Genomic DNA, 26226 nt, shown 5'->3' with positions numbered 1-26226 from the left:
GCTTCTTCGACATCACCTCCCAAACCTGCGACCTCTACCACCTAGAAGGACAAGGGCAGCAGGCGCATGGGAACCCCACCACCTCCAAGTTCCCCTCCAAGTCACATACCATCCTGGCTTGGAAATATATTGCCGTTCCTTCATCGTCGCTAGGTCAAAATCCTGGATCTCCCTACCTCACAGCACTGCGGGAGTATTTTCACCACAAGGACTGCAGTGGTTCAAGGCAGCTCACCACCACCTTCTCAAGGGCAATTAGGGATGGGCAATAAATGCTGGCATCACCAGCGACGCCCATATCCTATGAATGAGTAAAACAAAAATTTTAAAAAACATGGAAAATGTTATCAACAAGGCTAATTAAATATGCATCTCAAGAGCATTTGCTTATAGCGTGAAACAGGTGCCGCAGCGGGAGAGTTAATGCACTAGATGCATGAGCTTTGATGATTCATGGCATTTTTTCAATTGTGATGGGACTCATAGAACTCATTCTATTTTTATTAGAGCAAAGAAAATTGTGACAGGAAATGATAAAGGAACTGGATAACGTAGGTATAAATAGACAACTTAAGCTGTGATACCAAGACTAAAGGGTATGAGTATAAAACCAACAAACTTCAAACAATGCCACAGAGTAGAGTGTTTTCCCCCACAGATTGGCTGATATGTGGAACAAACTGACAGTAAAAGTGAATAGTGTGTGTCAATTACTTTCTATAAAAAAGTTGAAATAAGTATCTGGCTCCAAATGGAATTGAAGGCGAAAAGAATAAAGCGTTCCACAAAGACAATGTTTTCTGGTGTTTTTAGAGTCACAGAACTATCAGCTGTGGAATGCAATTGACCAGGCTTCAAAAATGTAGGATGTAATTTTAATTTTGCTTGATTATCTTGAGACTCGGGAAGATGTTATACAGAACTTTATCTTTTGGGCGGTTTTCTTGTTGTTAACCACTGCTGTTTTCAACATAAGTTGGGTAGAATCCGTAGAGTAAATTGTTTGTGGAGGGAATGGGCTTATGGGCAAGTGGCCCTTTATTTCATAATTTCTTATGTTCTAAATGGTATTTAATGAAATGTTTGCTTTATCCATTTATTTTTATTTGCACCAAATTTTTCAGTCCACGTTGTAGCTAATACTTGGGGGCGGGGGAGGGGAGGGGGGTGGGGAACTAGACAGTTCCTGTATGGGTTAGGGGGAATATTTTGGGTGATTCTTTCTAGATTTCAAATGGGTCTATGAAGGAAGTCTTTGCTTGCCAAATGCAAAGAATGATTTGATTATTTAAACCAATTGTGAGGTGCCTTCACTTTGAGGACACAGCCAGCCCAACGTTTCAGGTCGATTACTTTTCATCAGAACTGGAAAAAGTTAGCGATATAACGGGCTGGATTTTGATTGAGGAGGCGTGTAGGAGGCAGGACTACAACTTTCGGAGTTGTAGTCCCGCCTCCATCGAGTTGTGGCCAACCCATGCGATTTTCACTTGACTGACCTTGTTGAGCCTGGCCAGCGGGCTCAGCAGGTCAATTAAGGGCCACCCGGCAACAGGTGACATCACGGATTGACATTTCATCTGTCAAAAGGTTTTGACAGATGAAATATCAGCGTTTGACAGCTGTTTGGAGCTGTCAAACACTGACAATCTGTACTCCTCTCAGGCTGATTTAGAGATCTCTCCAGAACAGAAAGCTGAATGCTGCAACTTTTGACAGCTCGCAGCCATTCTGCTTTCTGTGCCAGTGAGATGAGGGACTCCCGAGACCTGAAGGAAGGAAGGCTGTAAAGGTAAGTAAATGTAAGTAAAACTTCTTTAAACACTTTATACACACCAAACACACTTACCTCTGAACTCATGCACCCATCACTCACCTGAACACCGGACATCTCGAACCCTCCAAGCCCTTCAGCCCGACGGTCCACCTCGCTAACTTGGCGTGGTTTGGAGCCATCGGGAATCCCACACTTCAGCAATAAAAATAGTGATTAGGCTAAAAACTGCCTGTTAACTACCTGTTAACAGGCAGTTAATTGGCACTAATCCCCTTCCCGCCTCAGGGAGGCGGGTCCCAGCACAGGTCGGGTATCCACCTCCTTTGAAACTGGCATGGAGGCGGTTGGGGGCGGGATGGGTTCGTGCCCCCCGATTTCGAGATTTTAACCCCCCACACGCCTCCAATCCCGCCTCCACGGCCCAATGAAAATCCTGCCCGTTAACTCTGTTTCTCCCTCCACAGGTGATCCTGACCGGCTGAGTGTTTCATAGAATCATAGAAATGTACAGCACAGAAGTAGGCCATTTGGACCATCTTGTCCATGCTTGCCGACAAAGAGCTATCCAGCCTAATCCCACTTTCCAGCACTTGGTCCGTATCCTTGTAGGTTATGGCACTTCAAGTGCATCTCCAAGTACTTTTTAAATGTGATGAGGGTTTCTGCCTCTACCACCCTTTCAGGCAGTGAGTTCCAGACCCCCATCACCCTCCGGGTGAAAAAGATTCTCCTCAAATCCCCTCCAAACCTTCTACCAATTACTTTAAATCTATGCCCCCTGGTTATTGACCCTTCTGCTAAGGGAATTTAGGTCCTTCCTATCCACTCTATCTAGGCCCCTCATAATTTTATACACCTCAATTAGGTCTCCCCTCAGCCTCCTCTGTTCCAAAGAAAACAACCCCAGCCTATCCAATCTTTCCTCATAGCTAAAATTCCCCAGCCCAGGCAACATCCTTGTAAATCTCCTCTGCACCCTCTCCAGTGCAATCACATCCTTCCTGTAATGTGGTGACCAGAACTGCACGCAGTATTCTAGCTGCAGCCTAACTAGTGTTTTATACAGTTCAAGCATAACCTCCCTGCTCTTATATTCTATGCCTTGGCTAATAGAGGCAAGTATCCTGTATGCCTTCTTAACCACCTTATCTACCTGTCCTGCTACCTTCAGGGATCTGTGGACATGTACTCCAAGGTGCCTCTGATCCTCTGCACTTCTCAGTGTCCTACCATTTATTGTGTATTCCCTTGCGTTGTTAGCCCTCCCCAAATGCATTACCTCACACTTCTCCAGATTGAATTCCATTTACCACTGTTCTGCCCACCTGACCAGTTCACTGATATCTTCCTGCAGGCTACAGTTTCCTTCTTCATTGTCAACCACACGGCCAATTTAATGTATCATCTGCAAACTTCTTAATCATACTTCCTACAGTCAAGTCCAAATCATTGATATATACCACAAAAAGCAAAGGACCCAGTACTGAGCCCTGCGGAACCCCACTGGGAACAGCCTTCCAGTCACAAAAACACCCTTCGACCATTACCCTTTGTTTCCTGCCTCTGAGTCAATTTTGGATCCAACTTGTCACTTTGCCTTGGATCCCATGGGCTTTTATTTTTGTGACCAGTCTGCCATGCGGGACCTTATCAAAAGCCTTGCTAAAATCCATATAGACTACATCAAATAAACTACCCTCATCAACCCTCCTTGTTACCTCCTCAAAAAATTCAATCAACTTCATCAGACATGAACTTCCCTTAACAAATCCATGCTGTCGCTGATTAATCTGTGTCTTTCTAAATGAAAATTTATCCTGTCCCTCAGAATTTTTTCCAATAATTTTCCCACCACCAAGGTTAGGCTGACTGGCCTGTAATTATTTGGTCTATCTTTTTCTCCCTTTTTAAACAATGGTACCACATTAGCAGTCCTCCACTCCTCTGGTACCACACCTGTAGCCAGAGAGGATTGGAAAATGATGATCAGAGCCTCTGCTATTTCCTCTCTTACTTCTCTTAACAGTCTGGGACACATTTCATCTGGGCCTGGGGATTTATCCACTTTCAAAAATGCTAAACACTTAATACTTTCTCTTTCACTATGCTTATTTCATCTAATATTTCACACTCCTCCCCCCTGATTGCAATTTCTACATCGTCCCTCACTTTTGTGAAAACAGACGCAAAATATTAATTGAGAACCATATCCATGTCTTCCGCCTCCACACACAGGTTACCTTTATGGTCCCTAATAGTCCCTACTCCTACTTTAGTTATCCCTTTGCTCTTAATGTATTTATAAAACATCTTTGGGTTTTCCTTTTTTTACTTGCCAATATTTTTTCATGCCCTCTTTGCTTTCCTAATTTCCTTTTTAATTTCCCCCCTGCACTTTCTATACTCCTCTCGGGTTTCTGCAGTATTGGGCCCTCGGTATCTGTCATAAACTTCCCTTTTTTTCTTTATCCTTCCCTGTATGCCCCTTGACATCCAGGAAGCTCTACATGTGTTAGTCCCACCCTTTTTCTTTAAGGGAACATACTTGCTCTGAACCCTCACTATCTCCTCCTTGAATGCCTCCCACTGCCCTGACACTGATTTACCTTCAAGTTTCTGCCTCCAGTCCACTTTGGCTAAATTACATCTCAGCTTAGTAACATTAGCTCTCCCAGCATTTTCTGTTTTTATTTCAGATTTCCAGCACCCGAAGTATTTTGCTTTTGTATGCAAACTGTGTCAGATGGAACGGTTCATAATTAAAAAGGTCACCTAATCAGACTGCCCCACCCCTGCCTCTCTTCCGCGGCATCACTCACACCCGGGTGGCCCTGGAGATGGAGCACGCGGTGTCTGCCGGCATGCTCGAGGCCTTCCGCCACCGGTGGGCACCGCAGGGACTGGAGTGCTTCATCACCCTCCCAGAAACCAAATTTTAATTGAATTCGTTAAGTTTCATTCATTTGATGTATTTTTGTGAAGTTGCAGGTTTTTTTTGGTTTCTTGATGGCACCAAAAAAAAGAGCAGGCTGCCCTACCAGTTCAACTGGTCTGTGTAATGTGTCACTTGCTCACATGTGCCCGGATGGGCTCAGGCTGGGCCTCCGCACGATCACGTGACAGGGCTGAGTGGCGGGACGAATCCCCGCCCACTGGCCGAGCCTCGGTGACTCGATTGCTCGGGTCTCCGCGCGGTTGGAAGGCTGGAGCCCGAGCAGTTGGGTTTGTTCGATATAAAATGTCGGCGTCTCGCGTTTTCCTGAGGTCGGCCAATGTTTGTCGAGGTGAGTGAGGCGCACGTAACGCGGAGACCGGACCGGACGGGGGATAAGTGCCCGCGGCCAGTGCTGCTGTTGAGGGAAGAGGAGGCCCGCCCCCCCCCCCTCGTGACATTGTTATTGGAGACGGGTTGGCCCGCGTCAGTGCCAATCTCACCTTCTCGGGCCCAACTCCCACCTTGGGATATGACCACCTAATCTAAGCTGCCTCTTCACTTGCACTCTGATGAATGAATGGTGGGTGGGTGGGAGTTGAGTGCTGTATTGTCGAAAGGTCCTGGCCATTCAGCCCATCTCCATTCGTCTATCCCCAAAGACCTTAAGGTTTCCCACTTTCCTTCCCCCTCTTTTCCCCCACCCCCCCCCCCCAAACCCAGCCTTTGCAGAATCCAGTTGGTTTTTCAGTAATTTCAGTTCTTGTCTTCCACTCCTCTATCTGGGTGCCTGTTCCATGTATTGTTAATTTTTTTTGTACAACTTGCTGATAGTGATCCTAAATTTGTCCTTTTTACTAGGGTGACCATATTTTCTAAACCAAATCCAGGGACTCTGGATGGGAGCAGAGGATGGGAAATGTAGGTTGCGCAGTGTAGCAAGGCAATTTTTTTTAGCAGCTGAAATTTTAACAGTTGCACATATACGTTACAAATGACAACTTTTATTTATATAGTGTGGCGTACCGATCACAGAAAGGACACAATCCGCTTTCCGGTCCGTAGACTATAAATCAGGCGTCATGCCTTTAAGAAGGATCACACCTTTAAGAAACTCGATCTGCAACATAGTTAAGCCCAGAGCGGGGGAGGAGCAGTCGAAGCTGTGCACTGATGAAAGGCAGTCGTACTTTGTGTAGTCTCTGACTCCATTTTGTGTTCAGCATGCAGCCTCAACAATTAAACCTTTTCTGTTGAACCTCTCCGAGTTCAGTATTTTTTGTTAGGAGTACGTAGACTCGTACAATAGCGCCTTTAATCCTTTAATGTAGTAAAGCGTCCCAAGGCACTTCACAGGAGTATTAAAAGACAAAAAATGTTTTGACCGAGCCACATAAGGAGATATTAGGGCAGGTGACCAAAAGCTTGGTCAAAGAGAGAGGTCTTAAGGAGCATCTTAAAGCAGGCAAGAGAGGTAGCGAGGCAGAGAGGTTTAGGCAGGGAATTCCAGAGGTCAGGGCCTAGGCAACAAGGCACTGCCACCAATGGTTGTACAATTATAATCGGGGATGCTCAAGAGGGCAGAATTAGAGGCGCGCAGATATCGCCGGGGAGGAGGGGGCGTTGTGGGGTTGAAGGAGATTGCAGATATAGGGAGGGGTAAGGCTTAACCGGGAGCCAATGTAGGCCGGCGAGCACAGGGGTGATGGGTGAACGGGACTTGGTGCGAATTAGGACACGGGCAGCCGAGCTTTGGATGACTTCAAGTTTACGTAGGGTAGAATGTGGGAGGCCAGCCAGGAGTGCTTTGGAATAGTCAAGTCTAGAGGTAACAAAAGCATGGATGAGGGTTTCAGCAGCGAATGAGCTGAGGCAAGGGCGGAGACGGGCGATGTTACGGAGGTAAAACAAATGTGCATAGAATTACTGCGGATGTGACCTCACACTGTTGAAGCATATTCAGACACTTTATAAATAATTCAATAACACTGTTCAGTCCATTGACTTGAAGCTGTGATTATGTCTAACGGTATGCTATGCATATATTCCAATGAATATGGCTCTAGTTTATTCGGGGACAAGTTTCGTGAACCAGGGACATTGTTTGCCTGGGGACACAGTACCTCTTCTGGGGACTGCCCCTCAAAAATGGGGATGTATGGTCACCCTATCCTTTACTAGTGTCAACCTGTGTCCCCTTGTCCTACGCTTGCGATTTGATTTAATTTCTACACTTGCCTTTTCCATAGTTTTTTTATAATGCCTCTATAAGCTTACCTCTCTGATAACTTCCAGAGCAGTAATGTGATTTGTTTTTACAAAGCCAGTTATGATCTGGAATGTGCTGCCTGAAATGGTGGGGTAGCAAATTCAATAGTAACTTTCAAAAGGGAATACTTGCAAAGGAAAAAAATGCAGGGAAGTGATACTAGTTGGAGATCTTTCATCAAAGAGCTGGCAAAGGCTCAATGGGCTGACTGGCCGCCTTCTGTGCTGTAAGATTCTATGATTCTAACTTCTTTCAATGCTGGAAAGCCCAAGTCTCTCTAGTTGTTCCACATAACTTAGCCCTCTAAGACAGGTGATGATCCTTATGGCTCTCTTGCACTGCCTCCCTTGTGTCTCTGTGACCAGAACTGGACATTACTCAAGGTGTGGTCTGACCAGAACACTACAATTTGATCACACATTCCTCTGACATCTTACTGGTTTCTTTGATTGCTGCTCTGCATTGGTTGAACATTGAGTGTTGAATCTACAAAGACTCCTTGGTCTTTCTGAACTCCATCATTAGCCATTTCCACACCATTCATGGAGTACATGTGTTGCCCATTTTAACTTCCTGTGTGCAATACAAGATTTGTCTCTTAAATGTCATCCACCATTGTTCTGCCCACTTACATATTTTGTCCAGGTCATTATTCTTAACTTCTAAGCTGCCTTGTCAGAGGTGCTGAACTGAGGCCTGTCTGCTAGTTCACCTTGGATGTAAAAGATCCCATGGTATTCAGAGCGGGGAGTTCTCCTGGTGTCCTGGCTGACTCTCCTCCCAGAACAAATGCGGCCAAGAAACTAGCTGTTTTGGGATCATGTGCTGAATGGGGCTGTACTTGCTTATATAACGGGCATTGTAATTCATTGTACAGAGAGTTTTAAAACATTTAAACCTGGATTATTTTCTGAAGTACTGCCTCAAGTCTGCTACAAAAGAAAACTGCACCTCGGTTCCCCTCCCACAAAACTGCCAGTTCCCTTTGATTTGCTATAAGCCTACTCTGCCACTTTTAAATGGTCAAAGGGGTGTGGTGTGTGTGTATATGTATGTGTTTATATTGCCACTTCAGTTATTAATGTTGCATTTATATTGCAGAATTGCTTCCTCCTTTGGGACCATGCAATCATTTTGGTGGCACGGTGCAGTTTACATTGTCTGGTTACTGCTGACTTTTGACAAAAAATGTGCCATAAACCAAATAAAAAATATCTTCTGGAATTAAGTTGAATGCTGGCAATTCATTCTTTCCAATGTCAAAACATTGCTGAGAACCATCAGATCGAAGTTTGTTCTGAGAAGTGAATTTATGTTTAACAGTTAAGATGCAAAGGCAAGGGTAACTTTTTTTTTTTAAACTTGCTCCAGCCCTCAAAATATGGTGACACAACAAATCTGGGGATGAGTGGCATGCTCGTGGGATAAAATGCAGGCCCACAACTTTGGCTTGGCTAGTTAAAGGAGCACTGTCTTCATAAACATATATTCAGCATACTGCTTGATGTAAGAAAACTACTAGGCACTTGGTCTGAGTATTAAACAAGGCTTTAATCAACTGGTTTACAACATGGAGATCTAGTTGTGTCTTTCACTAGTTCCTGTTGAAGAATGTCCTGCACAAGCTGGGCCTGTGCCTGAGTATTTATACTCTCCCTGGACAGTGCCACGAGCAGGCCGCCCAGTATTACTTCATAAGTCATTTCCACATGAATGACAGATTCATGTCACTGCTTTTTATGGAAGTCAGGGAATAAAGGACTGCATGCCATATCTTAATGACAGCACAAGCAAGTGATTTAATTATTGCATTGTATATAAACAAGTGGATAAAAATATTTACCAAACACCTTTTATGGTGACAGAGTCCCTTTGATGTTTGGCTGAAATTTTTTCTTACTATGTTTTGTTCACGGAGGACTATTGATGATCCGGCTGTTGTTGTGATGGCTGTTTCAGCGCAAAACATTCAGGGCCACTTTGTGACATGTAAGAGCGGCCTCGGCACAACCATCTCTCGCATTCGCAACTACCCACAGTGATACAGCCGAGATTGTAATTCAACAGTGGAAAACTGAACCTCGCTCCCCCGCATGTCTCTGATGTATCTAGGAAAAATCTGATAACCTGACCACCAGGAAGACTAGCAGACTGTTGGGCAGATTGCTCGCTCAAGCAGTTGACTGCATCACACGTAACCAGGAAATCTTTGGTTCCTGGGCTGCCTGTCACTTAATTTTCCTTGTTATCGCAGTGATCCACACTCCGCGAATAAAGGTTCGAAACCCAGGAGACATTAACTTGACAGATTTTATTGAAAAGCACACATGATTAATACAAGCAAGCTATACATCTACACACTCGCTCCTAGGAAAGTCATCGGGGGCTAAGAGCTCACCAGTCAAGGTTTTCCTAAAACAGTTCACCTGATTTTCATTACGCATTTATAGCTTTTTTGAAACACCTACTGCTACTTTTCCTTGATCTGCAACTGTCACTCATATTGACTGAGCAGATGTCACATGACTGGTTTCGGTACAAAGCTGAGAGATGAGGGGCCCAATGCTTTATCTATACTAGTCCTTAAGGCTGCTGAATCATTCCATACTTATTATCTGTACTAAACTTCACACTAACTGCCCTTGTGCTGTGTTATCTCAGCCTCTTTGATTCTAATTCTCCATACCACTCTGCATGCAAACCCTTTGCTTCCTCACTTTATATGCTAACTATCCCATCATGCTTAATGCTTATGCTAAGCTATTTAGCCTGCCATGGGACACTATCCTACATTTGTTCACCTCTGCTGGACTTGTTTTGTTAGTTTTCAGATGGACTTGACTCCATGAAAGCAGTACAGTCCGATCTCCAAGGAAAAATAACAGAAATCATTAATAGAATCACATCAAACAGCCTAGCGTGCTCACTTAAAATGTCAGATTGGAATTTGTATTTTTACCATGCTGTATCATTTATTTAAATGCTGGTCTGAATAATTCCAGAGTTGAAGCAACTTTGTATTGCAAAGATGATCTGATTCTATCCACTCTTAGGGGGAAAACTTTTAAGAGTGTTGATAAGAAATAGAAATATGCTGAAAACATTAACAATGAGCCACATTAAAACAAGATATTTTCCCACAAATAACATTCACATTTTTTAAGTACAGAGTGCAATGCAGCTTTAAAAATAATCTTGTGTGTTTTTGGTTCCATATGTACTTTAGTAGCCATCAGACCCATATACATCTACAACTGAAACAACCAAAATAAATTGTTTGGCACAAAGCTCCATACTAGCCTAATAATCTCCTTGAACTTTTCCATAACTTGAGTTTTCTAGTCGCCTTCACTTATGAAATCTAAATTAATATATGTCCCGGCCAGCTGTGGAATATTTTACAAAGAAGTGAGGTTTGAAAATATTCCTTTTTAAGCTTCCTTTCTCTCCATGACACCCACTTTTTTCTCTCCTGAAGTTAGTGACTTGTGTTGAGCTATGATTTCACGAACCTTTTCCCAGTCATCTGTTTTCATGCGAGTCCAGTCAGTCTATTCAATCTTGGAGGCCATTGTAGCCAAGACTGATCATGCTCAATGTCTGGGCGTCTACATTTTCCAGCACGGGTCACTGGACAGCAGTTGAAGTTGGGGAAAATGACTAACTTTGTTTTCCCCGAGCCCGGATGGGTGCGGAGGTCAATTACAAAGATATTCAATATAGCCACAGAATTTTTCATGCATGCACACTTTTTCTATCTTAAACATTTTTGCATGTATTTCACAATTGCAATGTAAAATTATGTAATTGCATGCAAAAAAAAGAGTTTTTCCTGAATTTCAGCCCAGAATACACAATACGCACCAAAGGTACAGAAGTATATAATTATGGAAGAACTCTATTTCTTAGTAAAATGAACAGAACGTTGCTGCAGGAATGGTTTGGCCAGTTTAGTAAGCAAGCATGTTTTCTGTTTTCAGTGCTGACTCGTTCTGCTTTCACTGCAAGGAAACCTGACTACACAAATCCCAACTGGCTGCGCGTCAGTCTGGCATTGGGAAGCACGGTAGCACTATGGACTCTGGTAAGCCGTTCTGTGGAAATATCTAAAGAAAAACACAGGGTCAATTATTACAAGCGTCGGCACTTTACCTTTGCGTAATAGCCTAACTAGAGTGTTAAACTGCAAAGTAAACATGGCATTGCAGTTGTGTGGCAAATTGGGAACAATATTTTCCACTTTGTGAGACGAGCAAAACTTTTTAACTCAAGGGATGAGCCTTGCTGTCAGTAGCCCTTTTGGAAAAATGTAAGATTTGACTTAACTTTTTTATTTCTGTTGATTTTTTCATACTTTTTTATCCACTCACACACCCAATATTTTTTACACAAATCTAGAAGTTCTAATTTTGTTTGCGTGATTTATGTACAGTAGTTGTCAAACTGAGATTATTACAGACAGAAACACGGCACTCCTGGCCAACTGTTATTTTACATAGTGTGTACAAGACTGTTAAGTTCTTTTTAAATAAAGTAATGTCTGTTCATTCCAATGTTCCAATTGACTAGACTTTTTGGCTCAGGTTTGTCTGCTGTGCCCACAAATAAATATTGTTTCATTCATAACTTCTACCTCTCACCTTTACTATTCATTTTTATAGTATTTTCCTGTATGTATTGTTATTGGGTACAAAGTTGAAATTGTTCCATTCGTCACCTTGATTGATTGTTTTTTGTTAAATACAAATTATCTGGACTTGGAACAGCTATCAGATATATTTTAGGATATAATCTTCTCGAATGCTTCAGGTGATTTAAACTGTGGTGACAAGGCCCGAAGAGTTAATCAGTATAATCTAAACTCCTCCTTGAAGCTGCAGACTTAATGTTACTACCAGTTATCCATTATTCTACGTAATATATGGCAGTACAGGAAACTCTCGATTTACCGGCACCTAAATAACCGGAAATCTCTTAACCGGCAAAATTCAGGAGTAGGTTCAGGTAAGTTTTACTTCATATTAGTTGCCGTTCCTGGATCTGTGGCTGTGTAAGCGGGGTTCCTGCACTTGTTGCTAAGCAACAGGGACGCTTGGTCTGTGGCCGGGCTTCTTGCACCTGTTGCTAACAGGGACGCTTGGTCGGGCTTCTTGCACCTGTTGCTAAGCAACAGGGAAGCCTGGATTTGTTGCTGTGTATGGAGCTCTCGTACCTTTTAACTATACCTCTCTGTAATCCGGACTTTTTGATAAACCGGCACCACGCCGGTCCCGTCGGTGCCGGATAAAAAAAAAAGAGTTTCCTGTAGTTCAAATGAGTTGTTAATTTATTCTGAAATTATCCATCTTGTATAATAATTAGGAGTATGCTAATGGCTGTTACACTGACTCAGATTTATCTTTTCTATTATTTTTGCTTGTTGAGGTAAGGAATGACACTGCTGGAGAATGGAACAACTTTAGCTTTATACCTAATAACATTCTTGTTCCGGGTAGTGCTTTCTCCCCCCAACGCCCTTCTGTTTACAGATGGGCAACCTTTTCCATAAGCAGCTCGAGTGACGAATGAATCAAAACCTGTGTCTTTATTTTACAATTAACCACAAATTGCAGTAAATCACTTACTGTAGCATAGATGGTTGTCTGGTCTGCTAGGAATATGGAAAATACCGCACCTGTGAACAGGTTAAAACTATTTGCTTAGATTTACTCTAGGCAAAATAACACACAAACAAAAGTAAAGGCAAGATAAATGCATCATAGTAATCAAACTATGAAGAGAAGGCTGAGGGGTGACCTAATAGAGGTCTTTAAAATTATGAAAGATCTTGATAGATTAAACACAGAGCGAGTATTTCCACTTGTGGGGAAGAGCAAAACTAGAGGCCATCAATATAAGATAGTCACCAAGAAGTCAAATAGGGAATTCAGAAGAAACTTCTTTACCCAGAGAGTGGTCAGAATGTGGAACTCGCTACCACAGGGAGTGGTTGAGGCGAATAGTATAGATGCATTTAAGGGGAGGCTAGATAAGCATATGAGGGAGAAGGGAATCGAGGGCTATGCTGATAGTTAAGATGAGGAAGGAAGGGAGGAGACTCAAGTGGAGCATAAATGCCGGCCTGGACTGGCTGGGCCGAATGGCCTGTTTCTGTGCCGTATATTCTATGTACACTATTCATAACTGGATTGCTTGGTTAAAAAGACAGCAGCATAAGTTCTTGCAGCTCCCCTCAGTAAGTTCTTGGAAACACACAGCCACCGATTAATATATACTGTTTGATTCAGGCTTTCTCAACATGTATTCATGGTAAAAAGGGTGGTTTCCAGAAGCAGATTTAGTCTCGGTGGGGAACGTGCACATCATGCATGCCATGAATGAGATCGCATGCCACAGGATTAACATTGACCCTTTTATTGTGGTATAATGAACCAGAGGCCACATGCGATTCACAACACACTGACCTTGGGACTGCAAAAGGTGCTTAATACCATACTATCACACTATTACGATTAAAACTAACAGATTTATTTACAAATAAAGTAATTGCATAGAAGCAGAGCAAGTTACCGATTGCACGCATATAAAATAATAAAGACTGACTTGTCCACAGAAGTTTCAAATATCTTTAACTTGCACAGTCTGATGATCTGTAAGTTGATGAAAAGCAGTTTTTGATAGACTTCACAATGTGATGTTTCTATATGGTTGAGGTGATATTCCTGCCCAATGCAGAGTCCAGCTGTCACTTCAGACTCAACAGAAAAATGTTGAGGATAGGTTGCAATATATATTTCCAGCTCACCCCAGAACTCTGAATAAAGAGCTGTCAATCAATCACATTCCGATAGGAGATTCAAACATTTCCTGTTAGTCAGTAGTTCTACACCTTGCCTATAAGCTCGCACTCTGACACCTATCAACAATCAAAATCATGCCTCTGATTGGAATCTACAAGTAAAATATGCACAGTCCTTTAAAGAATAAGTAATTTGATTTAGCTCGAGCTTGAAAACTCCTGGAGCATGGTTTAGATAATCACATTGCGGTCCTCATGCTAGCACAACAGTAAGGTCCCTTTAGACATACTGCTGATTGGCGCTAATTTAAAAAAAAAATTACCCTATCTATCTAAAGTCATATAAAAATAAAGTTTCCTGATTTGACAAATGATGAAGCTCTGTTTCTGTCACTCATACATATGATTATTCTTATGGAACTTAATTGTCCCTTCCATGTGTAGAGACTTGGCAAATAGATGACTGAATGCCACAGAGAAGCCTCTAGGTCATAAAGAAGTCTTTCCCTCTTTAAAGATTGTCTTTAACAAACAGGATCCAAGCATCACCGTAAACAGAGTTAATGACCTAGAAATCCTGTCTGCTCTCAGTAGTAGTCATTTCCTCCACGCAAGACTGGTTTTTAATCTCTCGTAATTGAGGAAATTACATTTTTAAATGGCAATCCCTCAGATGAATTCACAAAACTAACCCTGTGGATGATGACATGTAAAGAGACAATGGCTGTGTTCTGGCTAGACAATCATGGATATGAAACGGCTACAAAAATACATTTAGGTCAGACCCACGCATTGAATAAATTGATAAAGGCTGATAGCATATAACTAGCACGACCCAACGACAGACTAGCTTTGCTACAGAAGTAGGGAACGTTCATACACACATCCCACCTCTCGGATGCCTTTTTCAGTATCGATCTACTCCTGTTATACAAGATGGTGCATATACCATCAGTGCAATATACTACAATGAGTGATCGCTGCTCAGCTGATTTTTAAAAAAGGATTATTGATAGTGTACCATTTTGACTGTTAGGACAAAAATATAGAAATATTAGGATTACTGTAGCCTGCACCATTCCACAGTGGAGTCCATTATCTGGCCTCTGCCATACAGTAAAATTTCTACCCCCTCTCTCCCTCCCCCCCCAACCCATGTATGTCATACATAAGAAAAGAAGCTCATTATGTAAGGCATCACTACCGTAAGACTATGGCCTACACCACAGTGTCACGTATATGCACACCCCCCCCCCCCCCAACCCTGTGTATTCAGTGACAGTGGTAGGGTACAGTTCCACAGGCATCCAATGGCCATCCTTCATGTGTAAGTATTGGGAAGTGGACGGGAGGTTAGCTAAACAGAGTCTAATCTTAATCTCACCTGATCAAAGGTTACTGGACAGTAAGCAGGAAACATACCTGAATTATCTTTTCCCAACACTCCTGACCCAGAGATTTAAAAACTAACGTATCTAAGATCATAGAATCATAGAAATTTACAACACAGAAGGCGGCCATTCGGCCCATCTTGTCCATGCCAGCCGACAAAGAGCTATCCACCCTAATCCCACTTTCTAGCACTTGGTCTGTATCCTTGTAGGTTACGGCACTTCAAGTGCATCTCCAAGTACTTTTTAAATGTGATGAGGGTTTCTGCCTCTACCACCCTTTCAGGCAGTGCGTTCTAGACCCCCACCACCCTCTGGGTTAAAAAAATTCTCCTCAAATCCCCTCTAAACCTCCGACCAATTACTTTAAATCTATGCCCCATGGTTATTGACCCTTCTGCTAAGGGAAATAGGTCCTTCCTATCCGCTCTACCTAGGCCCCTCATAATTTTATACACCTCAATTAGGTCTCCCCTCAGCTTCCTCTGTTCCAAAGAAAACAACCCCAGCCTATCCAATCTTTCCTCATAGCTAAAATTCTTCAGCCCAGGCAACAGCCTCGTAAATCTCCTCTGCAACCCCACTGGTGTAATCACTTCCTGTAATGCGTTGACCAGAACTGCGCACAATATTCTAGCTGCGGCCTAACTAGTGTTTTATACAGTTCAAGCATAACCTCCCTGCTCTTATATTTTATGCCTCGGTTAATAAAGGCGCCTCGGTTAATAAAGGCAAGTATCCAGTATGCCATCTTAACCACCTTATCTACCTGTCCTGTTCCCTTCAGGGATCTGTGGACATGCACTCCAAGGTCCCTCTGATCCTCTCCACTTCTCAGTGTCCTACCATTTATTGTGTATTCCCTTGCTTTGTTAGCCCTCTCCAAATGCATTACCTCACACTTCTCCAGATTGAATTCCATTTACCACTGATCTGCCCACCTGACCAGTCCATTGATATCTTCCTGCAGTCTGCAGCTTTCTTCTTCATTATCAACCACACGGCTAATTTTTGTATCATCTGCAAACTTCTTAATCATACTTCCTACATTCAAGTCCAAATCATTGATATATACCACAAAAAGCAAAGGACCCAGTACTGAGCCCTGCAGAACCCCACTGGAAACAGCCTTCCAGTCACAAAAACACCCTCCGACCATTACCCTTTGTTTCTTGCCTCTGAGCCAATTTTGGATCCAACTTGCTACTTTGCTTTGGCTCCCATGGGCTTTTACTGTCATGACCAGTCTGCCATGCGGGACCTTATCAAAAGCCTTGCTAAAATCCATATACACTACATCAAACGCACTACCCTCATCTACCCTCCTTGTTACCTCCTCAAAAAATTCAATCAAGTTAGTCAGACACGACCTTCCCTTAACAAATCCATGTTGACTGTCCTTGATTAATCCATGTCTTTCTAAATAAAGATTTATCCTGTCACTCAGAATTTTTTCCAATAATTTTCCCACCAGCAAGATGGCAGTTTTTATTATTTTTGTTCGAGATGCTGCTGTTTCTTTTTCCCCTTTCAGATTTAATTTTTTTCTCTCTGTCCATCTTCTCCATTAAAAGCTGTAACTCATGATGAGATATGGACAGTCCCAGCAGCACTGTCCGGCAGGGACTACTGGATAGTGATCAGAATTGGGGATCTGTCTTTCTTTCTCCTTCCCTAGTCCAGGAGCATTGAAGCATATTATAGTGCTCTGGCTGCTGCCCTAGCAGCGTTTGAATTAACAATACAGACCAGAGATTAAAGCCTGGACCTTTCTGCTTCATGTGCCTCAGTGTCACATTATGTGGTGCATTTATTCACTTAGTCACCTGCAGAGATTGTGATCTAACCTGACAGCTGAAAGTGCAATTGGGTGTTTACAGAAAGTAAAGCTTGTTTATGACACTCTAACAGCTAGTTTATTCATTCGTGGTTGATTAATTCAACTGTGCACAAGACATTTTTAATACAGGAAACTCCTTTATATCCGGCACCGGCGTGGTGCCGGTTTATCAAAAAGCCCGGATTACAGAGAGCTATAGTAAAAGGTACGAGAGCCCTGTACACGGCCACAGATCCAGGTGTCCCTGTTGCATGGCAACAGGTGCAGGAACCCCGGCCACAGACCAAGCGTCCCTGTTGCACAGCCACAGGTGCAGGAAAACCGGTTACACGGCCACAGATCCAGGAACGGCCACTAATATGAAGTAAAACTTACCTGAACCTACTCCTGAATTTTGCCGGTTAACAGAGATTTCCAGTTACAGGAAACTTTGTGCTATCCGGCACCGACGGGACCGAGCTGTTGCCGTTCCCTCAAAACTGCCGGACAAACCAGCGTTAATGTTGAAGCATGCGGAGCTTTTCAGCTCCGTATCTGGCAACAAACACTGTTGCTTAGCAACAGCTTCTAAACAGTCATCCGTACCTTGGAAGCGTCTCTGTCGCTTAGCAACAGCTTCAGAGAGACTTTGCAGAGCCTGACTGTTGGGGAAAAAAAGCCACGAGAAGAAAAAAAACCTCGAAGAAAAAAAACCTAACAAAACGGCTCCTGATTTTTGCCGGTGGCTCGAGCTTGCTGGACATTTAGCCTCCGGCTAACACAAAGTTTCCTGTATTTAGGTGTCGGTAAATCGAGAGTTTCCTGTAATATGTAATACAGGTAGACTATGTGTTTGTTGTGCACTTATTCTGTTAAATGTTCAGCTCTTCAAGCAGCATGATCAGGATGTCCAAGAATACAAAACACATCATGGAATCCAGTAACTGACCAGCTGCCAGTCTGTGTACAGTGAGTACAAATGTTTCAAGTGTTATTAATTATATGTTAAGAATTAGAATAATACAGCAAGGAATTTGCCACATATTGGCCTGGATTTTTCAGTCAGCAGTGAAGGGACGGCGCTCGCCGCTCACCTCAAATAAACCTGCCCACAAAGATCTAGTGGGCTCTGGAGCATCAATTTCCCCTATGCCGATGTGACTTTGAATCTGGCGCCATCTATAGGAGATCCGTGGCATCCAGCAACAGTGAAGTCATCAAGTAGGCTGATCAGCCAATCAGATTGAAGAATTCTCAGACAGTAAACCAGGAAATAAAAAGCACAGATTATAATTCATCTTTTAATAATTTTACAGAAAGCGAAATAAAGGTAGGGATATACACATGGGATCAAGGTATAAGCTGAAATATCAAACATTAAAAAAAAAAATTATGTTAAAAACCATGGAATTTTTAAATGTTATTTTGAGGGAATGACACTCCACACTTTTAAACTTAGGCATATAAATAGTAAAACCGGTAGTAAGAGGAGGAGTGGGGCTGATTAGGGACCAAAAAGGAGACCTAAGCATGGAGGCAGAGGGTATGGCTGAGGTACTAAATGAGTACTTTGCATCTGTATTCACCAAGGAAGAAGATGCTGCCATAGACATAGTGAAAGAGGAGGTGGAGGAGATACTGGATGGGATAAGAATTGATATAGATGAGGTACTAGAAAGGCTGGCTGTACTTCAAATAGATAAGTCTCCAGGACCAGATGGGATGCATCCTAGGAAGCTGAAGGAAGTGAAGGAAGAAATCATGGAGGTACTGGCCATAATCTTCCAATCCTCCTTTAGAAACAGGGGTGGTGCCAGAGGACTGGAGAATTGCAAATGTTACACCCTTGTTCAAAAAAGATGTAAAGATAAACCCAGCAACTATAGGCCAGTCAGTTTAACCTCGGTAGTGGGGAAGCTTTTAGAAACAATAATCAGGGACAAAATTAACAGTCGCTTGGACAAGTGTGGATTAATTAAGGAAAGCCAGCATGGACTTGTTAAAGGCAAATCGTGTTTAACCAACTTGATTGAGTTTTTTGATGAGGTAACAGAGAGGGTTGATGAGAGCAATGCGGCTGATGTGTGTACATGGACTTCCAAAAGGCTTTTGGCAAAGTGCCTCATAATAGGCTTGCCAGCAAAGTTGAAGCCCATGGAATAAAAGGGACAGTGGCTGCATGGATATGAAATTGGCTAAGTGACCGGAAACAGAGAGTAGTGGTGAACGGTTGTTTTTCAGACTGAAGGGAGGTATACAGTTGTGTTCCCTAGTGGTCGGTTCTAGGACCACTGCTTTTCTTGATATATATTAATGACTTGGATGTGGGTGTACATGCCACAATTTCAAAATTTGCAGATGACACAAAGCTTGGAAGTATAGTGAACAGTGAGGAGGATAGTAATAGACTTCAAGCGGACATAGACAGGCTGGTGGAATGGGTGGACACGTGGCAGATGAAATTTAACGCAGAAAAGTGCGAAGTGATACATTTTGGTAGGAAGAATGAGGAGGGGCAATATAAACTAAAGGGTACAATTCTAACAGGGGTGCAGGAACAGAGACACCTGGGAGTATATGTGCACAAATCGTTCAAGGTGGCAGGGCAGGTTGAGAAAGCACTTTAAAAGGCTTACGGGATCCTGGGTTTCATAATTAGAGGCATAGGGTACAAAAACAAGGAAGTTATGATGAACCTTTATAAAACTCTGGTTCGGCCTCAACTGGAGTATTGTGTCCAATTCTGGGCACCGCACTTTAGGAAGAATGTGAAGGCCTTGGAGAGGGTGCAGAAAAGATTTACGAGAATGATTCCAGGGATGAGGGACTTCAGTTACGTGAATAGACTGGAAAAGCTGGGGTGGTTCTCCTTCGAGCAGAGAAGATTAAGAGGAGATTTGATAGAGGTGTTCAAAATCATGAGGGGTCTGGATAGAGGGAAACTGTTCCCATTGTCAGAAGGATCGAGAACCAGAGCACACGGATTTAAGGTGATTCGCAAAAGAACCAAAGGCAACACAAGAAAAAGCTTTCTTACGCAGCGAGTGGTTAGGATCTGGAATGCACTGCCCGAAAGGGTGGTGGAGGAAGACTCAATCACGGCTTTCAAAAGGGAGTTGGATAAGTACCTGAAAGAAAAAAATTTGCAAGGCTACGGGGAAAGGACAGGGTAGTGGGACTAACTGAGGTGCCCTTGCAGAGAGCCGGCATGGCCACCTTCCATGCTGTAATCATTCTATGATTCTATGAATTCGTTTTTCAGGGCCAGAGAGGTTGTTCAGTAGTAATTATGACTTAGTATGCCATTAAAAATTGAGTTACACCTCATTCAACAAGGCTTAACAGTTTCAATGGGTTTTACAGCGAGAATAGTGCGTAAAATGTTGAAGTTCACATCAAATCACTGATTCTGTGTTGATTGCATCTGTGAAGACTGCAACAGCGCACCCTGTGGAGGAGCGGGGAATCACTGATAGCAACTTCTGGATTTCCGCGTTTAACTGCGCATGTGCGGACGCCAGAATTTGCTGTCAGTTTCACACTGTAATGACGGTGAGCGCTGCCAGTTTCGCTGACATTACAGCCACAAATTCCAGGCCATTGTCACTGTTTAAGAAGTTGCTCAAAGCTATCTTTTATTTGAAGAAGTCATGATAAAACTGTACAGTGCACTGGACAGACCGTACCTTGAGTACTGCGTTCACTTCTGGTTGCTGAGACACCAGGAAGGCCTTCAGTTGCTGGAGAAAAGCCACAACGTTGATCCTACTGTCAGGGGTCTGAGTTAGGAGGATAGGCTGAAAAGGAGGTACCTAAGAGATGATAAGAACATAAGAAATAAGAGCAGGAGTAGGCCATAAGGCCCCCCCGAGCCTGCTCCGCCATTCAATAAGATCATGGCTGATCATCGACCTCAACTCCACTTTCCCGCCCAATCTCCATATCGCTTGATTCCCCTAGAGTCCAAAAATCTATCTCTCTATCTCAGCCTTGAATATACTCAAAGACTCAGCATTCACAGCCCTCTGGGGCAGAGAATTCCAAAGATTCACAACCCTCTGAGTGAAGAAATTCCTCCTCATCTTGTTCTTAAGTGGCCTACCCCTTATCCTGAGACTATGCCCCCTAGTTCTGGACACTCCAGCCAGGGGAAACAACCTCTCAGCATCTACCCAGTCAATCCCCTTCAGAATCTTGTACGTTTCAATGAGATCACCTCGTTCTTCTAAATTCCAGAGAGTATAGGCCCATTCTACACAATCTCTCTCCATAGGACAGCCCTCTCATCCCAGGAATCAATCTAGTGAACCTTTGTTGCACCGCCTCCAAAGCAAGTATATCCTTCCTTAGATAAGGAGACCAAAACTCTGCACAGTACTCCAGGTGTGGTCTCACCAAGGCCCTGTACAATTGTAGCAAGACTTACTTACTCTTATACTCCAACCCCCTTGCAATAAAGGCCAACATGCCATTTGCCTTCCTTATTGCTTGCTGTACCTGCATGCTAGCTTTCTGTGTTTCTTGCACGAGGACACCCAAATCTCTCTGAACACCAACATTTGAAAGTTTCTCACCATTTAAAAAATATTCTGTTTTTCTATTCTTCCTACCAAAGTGAATAACCTCACATTTCCCTACATTATACTCCATCTGCCACCTTACTGCCCACTCACTTAGTCTATCTATATCCCTTTGCAGACTCTTGTGTTCTCCTCACAGCTTACTGTCCCACCTAGCTTTGTATCATCAGCAAACTTGGATACATTACACTCGGTCCCTTCATCTAGGTCATTAATGTAGATTGTAAATAGCTGAGGCCCCAACACTGATCCTTGCAGCACCCCACTAGTTACAGCCTGCCAACCTGAAAAAGATCTGTTTATCCCTACTCTCTGTTTTCTGTCCAATCCTCTATCCATGCTACTATATTACCCCCAATCCCATGAGCCCTAATCTTGTGTAATAACCTTTTATGTGGCACCTTATCGAATGCCTTTTGGAAATCCAAATATACTACACCCACTGGTTTCCCTTTATCTACCCTGCTAGTTACATCCTCAAAACTCTAATAAATTTGTCAAACACGATTTCCCTTTCCTAAAACCATGTTGACTCAAAATCATAACATGATTCGGCAAAGTGCCCTGATACCGCTTCCTTAACAATGGATTCCAGCATTTTCCCGACGACTGATGTCAGGCTAACTGGCCTGTCGTTCCCTGTTTTTTTTTTTTCTCTCCCTCCTTTCTTGAATAGCGGTGTTAACATTTGCGATCTTCCAATCCGTTAGGACCATTCTAGAATCTAGGGAATTTTGGAAGATCAAAACCAATGCATCCACTATCTCTTCAGCCACCTCTTTTAGAACCCTAGGATGTAGGCCGTCCGGTCCAGAGGATTTGTCAGATTTTAGTCCCATTACTTTCTCTAGTACATTTTCTCTACTTATTAATTACGTTAAATTCCTTGCCCTCATTAGACCATATAGAGGTATACAAGCAATGTTCCCTGTAAGCTGTGCTTTGTTTTGCGTGGCCTGTTTTTTTTAATGCGCGGTCCCTTTAAATTTCTGCGCCTGCGCGGTATTTACAATGTAAAAGCCAGTGAGCGGCCTGCGCCGGACCTTACAGATGACTGCGCAGTAGCGCATGCGCGCAGCTTAGCAGGAACATTGTATACAAGATAATTAAGGGAAAGGAAAAGGTGAATCTGGAATACTACTATAAACTAAATTGAGAGTTGGACAAGGAGACACACCTTTAAACTAGTAAAATGTAAATTTAAGACTGATCTTGGGAAGTTCTTCACACAAAGGATGGACTTCCAGATAGTGCGGTGTAGGCAAAAATCCTAGAATCACTTAACAAATGGTTGGATGCAGCAGTGGGAGACTGCAGGGTCCTTCCGTTCCTTAGCCACTGATTCCAGCCACCGATTCCACCCCCTCCCTGGCCATTGTCTCAGGCTGCACCAGATTGTTTGCAACCTCGTCATTCTATTTGACCGTGAGCTGAGCGTCTGACCCCCACATCCTCTCCATCACAAAGAACACATACCTCCACCTCCTGTAATATCGCCCGTCTCCACCCCACCTCAGCCCATCTTCTGCTGAAACCCTCATCCATGCTTTTGTTACCTCCAAACTCGACTATACCAATGTTCTCCTGTCCCATCTTCCACCCTCTAACCCTCATCCAAAACTCTGCTGCTTGTATCCTAACTCTCATCAAGTCCCATTCACCCATCACCCTCTGTGCTCGCTGACCTACATTGGCTCCCAGTCCCCGAATACCTCCATTTTAAATTCTCATCCTCATATTACATAGGAACAGGAGTAGGCCATTCAGCCCCTCGAGTCTGTTCCGCCATTAAATTAGATCACGGCTGATATGTATCCTAACTCCATTTACCTGCTCTATAAATCCAAGTTGTTGTTGGATGAATTAAGATAGGCCGAATGGCCTTCCTCGTCCTCATTCACGATATTTTGTGTATTTCCTGGCTCTGTTTTTCTTTCTCTTTTATCCAAAGATGTGCGGGTTAGGTTGATTGGCTATGATAAATTGACCCTTAGTGTTAGGGGGATTAAATACGTGGGGTTACGGGGATAGGGTGGGATATGTGTCGGTGCAGGCTCGATGGGCCGAAATGGCCTCTATCTGCACTGTGGGGTTTCTGTGATTTCTGTGATTGAATGCGGCTCGTGTTGGATTGTAGTTGAGTGCCAAAAGTCCTCGGGTACCTTGCCTAAGGGGTGATGATTGAGTCTGGACAATGACTGTTGGTGGGCTATTTGACCATGGGACAAGAGTCAAACTTAGTACTGTCCTTGTTTAAAATATATGCAGTCAGGATTAGTAACCTTAGCTTTACTGCCCCCCACTGTTTTTAGTTTGATATTTCAGTTGCACTGAAGGCTTTAATGTCTCTGACTGTCTTAAAATGAGACACAAAATGGGGATGATTTCCCTGAGAACTTAATACAGAACAGGAATGGGACTTGGGGCATTGCTGGCTGGTATCGGTCAATACTGGGCCACATGGTCATTTACCCACTGAGTCCTTGGGAGAAATCTTCAATTTAAAAAAAAAAAGTTGAAATTATAAACTACTTCCATTTTTCTCTCTGCAGTTTGTACAAATAATTAATTGAAGGAATGCCCTGGTGTTTGAACAGAGACTGTCAGAACATGAAGCGGCAGGCGAAGGAAACTATCCAACAAACAGAACAGCTTGGATTGACGCTTGTGATTCTTTTGACTAGTCATTAATAAAAACAGATTCATTCTGGAATAAATGAAGAGAAAAAGTCTGCGTTTGTTTGTCCTGTTCCTCACACGCTGTCAATATTGTAACAACTATTGTGAAAATGGTGGAAGGAGCCATCTGTTGCTAAATGAAATGTTCCTGTGGTAAATAATAAATGCAATGGAAGATCTCACTCAGTGCTACACCTGATCATTTTTATAAATTAATCCTATTTTTGGAGATACATGTTGCCCTCGGGCTCCTAATAGTTTTCCCTTCTCCATTTTGTAATTTTTATTACCCCCATAGCTCTTACCTCCTAGCTCCCGACATGATGTGTGTTCCACAATCAAACAGGGACAGAGACCTGTTTGCAGTTTGTTCCCAATATTAACTGGCTGCTGCCTTGTCTTTTTTTTTTAATGTAAATTCCTTGTCCCAAGAGCAGCCTGGCTGAAATCGGGGACTCTTATGAGGGTTGAACTGACAGTATAGATGTTTGTGCTGCAGCATCTTCAGTACACCTGGCCTTCCAGGCAGCAAATTAAAGTACATTGGTTGAGCATCATGTATTTTATCTCTTCTGATACCTCGTTCAATTGGCCATTCTTCATGTTTGAGACAAGACAGTGGTGCTAATTTTCAACTTTGGGCAATAACCTAGCGGAGCGGATCACCTGCCCGTTACACATCCCGTTGATCGATGTACATCGGACAGCTTCGACAATGAGCGTCTGATCCACTCTGCCAGGTTATTGCCCAGGCAGCAAAGTTGAAAATTACCACCAGTAAGTTGTGGCAGGTTATTTGATTACAGGGTAATAACGAAGCCTGATGCTGCCTTCATCTGCCACCCACACATGCACGTCTTCAGATAGGAGCCACTGGATAATGATCAGGAGTGGGAACCCTGACCAGTTTTCTTCCTCCATCATAAGAACATAACATAAAACGTAGGAGCAGGAGTAGGTAATTTGGCCCCTCGAGCCTGCTCCACCATTCAATAAGATCATGGCTGATCTGATCTTGGCCTCGACTCCACTTCCCTGCCTGCTCCCCACAACCCTTCACTCCCTTATCGTTCAAAAATCTCTCGATCTTCACCTTAAATATATTCAATGACCCAGCCTCCACAGCTCTCTGGGGAAGAGAATTCCAAAGATTCACGACCCTCTCAGAAGAAATTCCTCCTCATTTCAGATTTAAAAGGGTGCCCCCTTATTCTGAGATTATGCCCCCTAGTTCTAGATTCCCCCACGAGGGGAAACATCCTCTCTGCATCTACCCTGTCGAGCCCCTTCAGACTCTTATATGTTTCAATAAGATCCCCTCTCATTCTTCTGAACTCCAATGAGTATAGGCCCAGCCTGCTCAACCTTTCTTCATAAGATAACCCCTTCATCTCTGGAATCAACCTCGTGAACCTTCTCTGAACTGCCTCCAATGCAAATATATCCCTCCTTAAATAAGGAGACCAAAACTGTACGCAGTACTCCAGGTGTGGTCTCACCAACACCCTGTACAGTTGTAACAGGACTTCCCTACTTTTATACTCCATTCCCTTTGCAATAAAGGCCAACATTCCATTTGCCTTCCTAATTATTTGCTGTACCTACATGCTAACTTTGTGTGATTCATGCACAAGGACCCCCAGATCCCTCTGTACCTCAGCATTTTGTAATCTCCCCATTTAAATAATTGTTTTTTTATTTTTCCTACCAAAGTGGATAACCTCGCATTTTCCCACATTAAACTCCATCTGCCAGATTTTTGCCCACTCACTTAGCCCATCTATATCCCTTTGGAGATTCTTTGCGTCCTCCACACAATTTACTTTCCCACCTATCTTTGTATCATCAGCAAATTTGGCTACATTGCACTCGGTCCCTTCATCCAAGTCATTAATATAGATTGTAAATAGTTGAGGCCCCAGCACCGATCCTTGCGGCACCCCAGTAGTTACAGTTTGCCAATATGAAAAAGACCCATTT

General features: G+C 43.2%; 1 protein-coding gene across 1 annotated transcript; it reads left to right on the top strand.

Moving 5' to 3' along the window:
- Positions 1 to 4903: 4903 nt before the first annotated feature.
- On the top strand, positions 4904 to 24299 carry ndufc1 (NADH:ubiquinone oxidoreductase subunit C1). Its single transcript, XM_086008557.1, has 4 exons — positions 4904 to 5061; positions 10959 to 11062; positions 17872 to 17956; positions 24120 to 24299. Exons 1-3 carry the CDS (start codon positions 5016 to 5018, stop codon positions 17929 to 17931), a joined length of 210 nt encoding a protein of 69 aa, XP_085864683.1. The 5' UTR covers positions 4904 to 5015; the 3' UTR covers positions 17932 to 17956; positions 24120 to 24299.
- Positions 24300 to 26226: the final 1927 nt, after the last annotated feature.

The sequence above is a fragment of the Somniosus microcephalus genome, chromosome 2 (assembly GCF_052327205.1).
Source record: "Somniosus microcephalus isolate GS21.2 chromosome 2, FLI_Smic_1.0, whole genome shotgun sequence".
NCBI classification, from domain to species: Eukaryota; Metazoa; Chordata; class Chondrichthyes; order Squaliformes; family Somniosidae; genus Somniosus; species Somniosus microcephalus.
The sequence above is the reverse complement of the archived record's forward strand: the minus strand, read 5'-3'. Positions and strand labels throughout refer to the sequence as shown.

Bases quoted from the DNA above. Each gene is read 5' to 3' on its own strand.
- ndufc1 (XM_086008557.1), top strand. From the start codon at position 5,016: ATGTCGGCGTCTCGCGTTTTCCTGAGGTCGGCCAATGTTTGTCGAG. The intron at 5,062-10,958 runs GTGAGTGAGGCG...TTCTGTTTTCAG, and splicing joins GTCGGCCAATGTTTGTCGAG to TGCTGACTCGTTCTGCTTTC. The intron at 11,063-17,871 runs GTAAGCCGTTCT...TTAAATGTTCAG, and splicing joins CGGTAGCACTATGGACTCTG to CTCTTCAAGCAGCATGATCA.